At 37.1% G+C, this 3,756-nt stretch overlaps 1 protein-coding gene across 1 annotated transcript in view; it reads left to right on the plus strand.

The window, feature by feature from the left end:
• LOC109843548 (probable aldehyde dehydrogenase) overlaps positions 1 to 3,252 on the plus strand; it is a gene marked incomplete at its 5' end in the record, with an annotated part of 12,330 nt that extends 9,078 nt beyond the window's left edge. Inside the window, 4 exons of the mRNA XM_020412484.1 lie at positions 1,407 to 1,616; positions 1,993 to 2,103; positions 2,458 to 2,537; positions 2,870 to 3,252. Coding sequence (XP_020268073.1) covers positions 1,407 to 1,616; positions 1,993 to 2,103; positions 2,458 to 2,537; positions 2,870 to 3,008 — 540 coding nt within the window. The remainder of the gene's footprint in view (positions 1 to 1,406; positions 1,617 to 1,992; positions 2,104 to 2,457; positions 2,538 to 2,869) is intronic.

The following is a 3,756-nucleotide window of genomic DNA, read 5'->3' on the forward strand; positions in this document are numbered from 1 at the left end:
GCGAAGAATGTGAACCAGATAATGCAGAAGCTTAAGCTTCGCGATAGTTCCGACACCATAATATGCTAGTGTGCACTCCGTGCAAAGCACTGCATTTTAAATTGACATTCCGCTAAGTTTTAATACATTTGATTTGATTATTGTATGCTTAAAATTAGAAATCATATCTACTCTTCTATACTTAAAAAATGATCCAAGTTTTAATATAATTCATTTAAAAACGACAAATATTCAAAACTTTGAAACTTATTTTTAAAAACGACCTGTTTCAACTTTAATTAACAAAACCGACCTAGTTCAGCCTCAGGGTTGAAACTGGGTCGGTTTTGGCGAAAAAGTTCCCAAACTTCACGGGAGTTCAACTCCCGTGAAGTTTTTTACATAACAAAACTTTCACATAACAAAACTTCACGGGAGTTGGAAGTCCCGTGAAGTTTTGTTATGTAAAAAACTTCAGGGGAGTTCAACTCCCGTGAAGTTTGAGAAATTTTTTCGCCAAAACCGACCCAGTTTCAGCCTCAGCTAGGTCGGTTTTGGTAATTAAAGTTGAAACATATTGTTTTTGGGGAATATTTTTGCAAAATGGTTGGTTTTGAAAATTTGTCCATTTAAAAATCATATCTACTCCTTTATACTTAAAGGAGGATGCAAGTTTTAATATATTTGATTTGCTTTACTGTTTATGATACAGTGACTGTAGCATGAATAATAACTTCATATATGGAGGAGCATATTTGATTTACTATTTATGATATAGTAAATTACTGTAGCATAAATAGTAAGATTTATTGTTCATGCTATAGTATTTACTGTGGCATAAACAATGATTCTATAGATCCTCCTTAAGTATAGAGTAGTAGATTAATGATTGCAATACAGATTTTATACATGAGTTGGGGAAATAACTGACCTAATAATAGCACAAAGTTGCTTTCACAGTGCATGTTATTCACCATTAATCACCGTTAAGAGTTTCTATAAAGAAATTTGTTAACTTTCCTTAGCTTTATTTTTGTTACCAATTCTATGCCTTGCCTCATTGTAGGTTGCTTGATCTTACACAATGCTTGCAGTTGCTTTTATTTTCTTGAACCTTCTTCTGGTAGATAATGTAATTAAGAATTATGAAATTTATGGGGTTTAGTTCCACCGTCTTATCTACAAATCCTTCCAATATCTTCGCATCTATACTTTCTATAAAGAAAATAGGGAGGTTTGTGAAAATCCTAGAGGAGAGGTATGTTCAAATGACAGACAAAAAATAGTAATCCTTTGAAGACAACAAATATAATTTCCCGGGATCCTCTCTCTATGTCTAGAGTATTAAATGCACTCTTCTTGAAAATCCACTATTGAGATTTACAGTCTTATGACTCTTATCATCTGACAAATTTCAAAACCCACAGGTTACAACAGAAAGCATGATGGAACACATCAATAACCTACTTCAGATTCCAGGATCAAAGTTACTCTTTGGCGGAGAACCATTAATAGATCATTCTATTCCAAAAATATATGGAGCTATGCAACCTACGGCTGTTTTTGTTCCCATTGAGGAGATCCTCAAAGAAAACACTTTTGCTTTGGTGACAAAAGAAATTTTTGGCCCCTTCCAGGTAAAGTACTGACTTGTAAAAGACAGTTTTATACATAATGTTGGCGAAGTGCACCGTAGTGCTTCTTAGTGGGAAAGAACTGTGCTTAGTCTCTACTTGAAAATATGGTTGAAGATGAATTTTTTTCCCTGTCTCTTAATTCCAATCGAGGATTTTCTGGGGTGAACTTATAAGCGATTCATATTATGTTATTCATTTATGTCCCAAATAGGTTTGTGAGGTAAGATCTCATGCGTGAGTTAGGTATAAGGAAGAGAGAATTCTACATTCAGATATTTTTCACCAAGATAACATGTTTGAGATCATGAAGATATTTAATTTATATATCATAGCATCCTCTACTATTATTTCTTCCACTAATTTGTATCTTTGGCAGATTGTTACACAGTACAAGCAAGATCAACTTAACATGGTTTTGGATGCTTGTGAGAGGATGCATGCTCATCTGACTGCTGCAGTTGTATCGAACGATCAATTATTCTTGCAGGCAAGATCACTGAAAATCTTGAGCACGGTTTATTTTGCACTCTATTTTCACATCTATTCATTGATAAAATCTAAGGAGCTGTTTGGCTGAGAAAGTAGGGGTTTTCGAATTCGGATGAGGTCTGAATTCTCCAAAGCTCTGAACTTTCCCAAATTTTGCTTTTCGTTTGGCTGTAAGCAAAGCCAAATGTAGGGTCTGTTTTTCTCCTCTCCAAAATCCCACCATCTAAGAGAGGATTTCTGAGACAGAAAATCCCTTTTTCCAACAAAATTTCCCTCAAAACAAACAAATAAAACAAATAAGTTGAATGACCTAAAGGCAATTCTTTTGTTTTATTCTTTCAATCTCCACCAGGAAGTTCTTGGGAGATCTGTGAATGGGACGACATATGCTGGTATGAGAGCAAGGACAACAGGAGCCCCCCAAAATCACTGGTTAGTAGAATATGTATTCAACCATCGTTAACATTTCAATTTTCAGTTTTTTTAGGGTGTGTGTGTGGGGATATCCTATAGAGGATCCTATATTAAAAATCAAATAAGTATAAACAACCATATGGCAATGAAGAAGCAACACTGACACGTGCCTCATCACACATTTTATAGTTAGCAACTGCACTGATACGATATTTTGATAAAGGGTTTTGCTATTTGCCAAGCGGGATGGGTGCGCAGCCCATCTTGGGTCCCACCCCCACCTCTCTCACGCGAGATGGATATTTGTTTGATAAAACTGATATTGTATATTGATTGCACCGACATTGCAGGTTTGGGCCTGCTGGAGATCCGAGAGGTGCGGGAATTGGAACCCCTGAAGCGATCAAACTTGTGTGGTCTTGCCACCGGGAGATCATATATGACATCGGTCCCTTGCCTAAGAACTGGGAACTCCCGGCCTCAACGTAGAGAAATAAAAAGGGAAATTTTTTACATGTGTGTTCTTGGGTAAAAGGCTTTTAATGCCCTAAGTTTATATGTAGTGAATAAGCATTCCTACATCTCGGGTATAGAGAGCATGTAGGAAAAGCAAAATGTGGCCGCAGGGTTATAATAAAGTGTAGACACAAAACATAAGAGTACTAATGAGGTCTTTTATGGTTATTGCTAGCAATATATCTTGCTTACTATATCAAACTTCGTTCTAATTAAAGCGGATGTGGTGCTTTCTGCTCGAAAATGTTGCTGGAAGCTTGTAAAAGTGCTGTTAAGCGCGCAAGGAAAACAAAATATGGATTTGAAATAACTCTCTAGCTCTTGCTCTGGCTGCCTCCTCCATTGCTTTCGACCGTCTCCGCCGCCTACGCCCCTCAAATCTACGTCGGAATCTGCCTTCAAAATTCTTCTCCTCCTGCAAGCTCTGCCTTCACTATTACTATCACCACTTCTTCTCTTGAGCTTCTCACCAACGCTCACCATCTTCAGTCGAAGCTCACTATCTCCGGTCAGAGCTCCTCCTCCAACCTGAGCGGTGCCTGAATTGTTGTCATATATAGCCGTAGTTGCTTTGCTTTGTTGAGTTTTAACGCGCGCATCTTGCAGCTATACTTTTGTAATTGAAGGTATTTTGTTTTGGGGCATTAGATTTTTTTTTTTGGCATTTTCGTTGGTGGCTAGTTGCAATTAGAGTCAATAACTTGAATCTCACTTATTGCTG

This window comes from Asparagus officinalis, chromosome 5, assembly GCF_001876935.1.
Source record: "Asparagus officinalis chromosome 5, Aspof.V1, whole genome shotgun sequence".
Lineage (NCBI taxonomy): Eukaryota > Viridiplantae > Streptophyta > Magnoliopsida > Asparagales > Asparagaceae > Asparagus > Asparagus officinalis.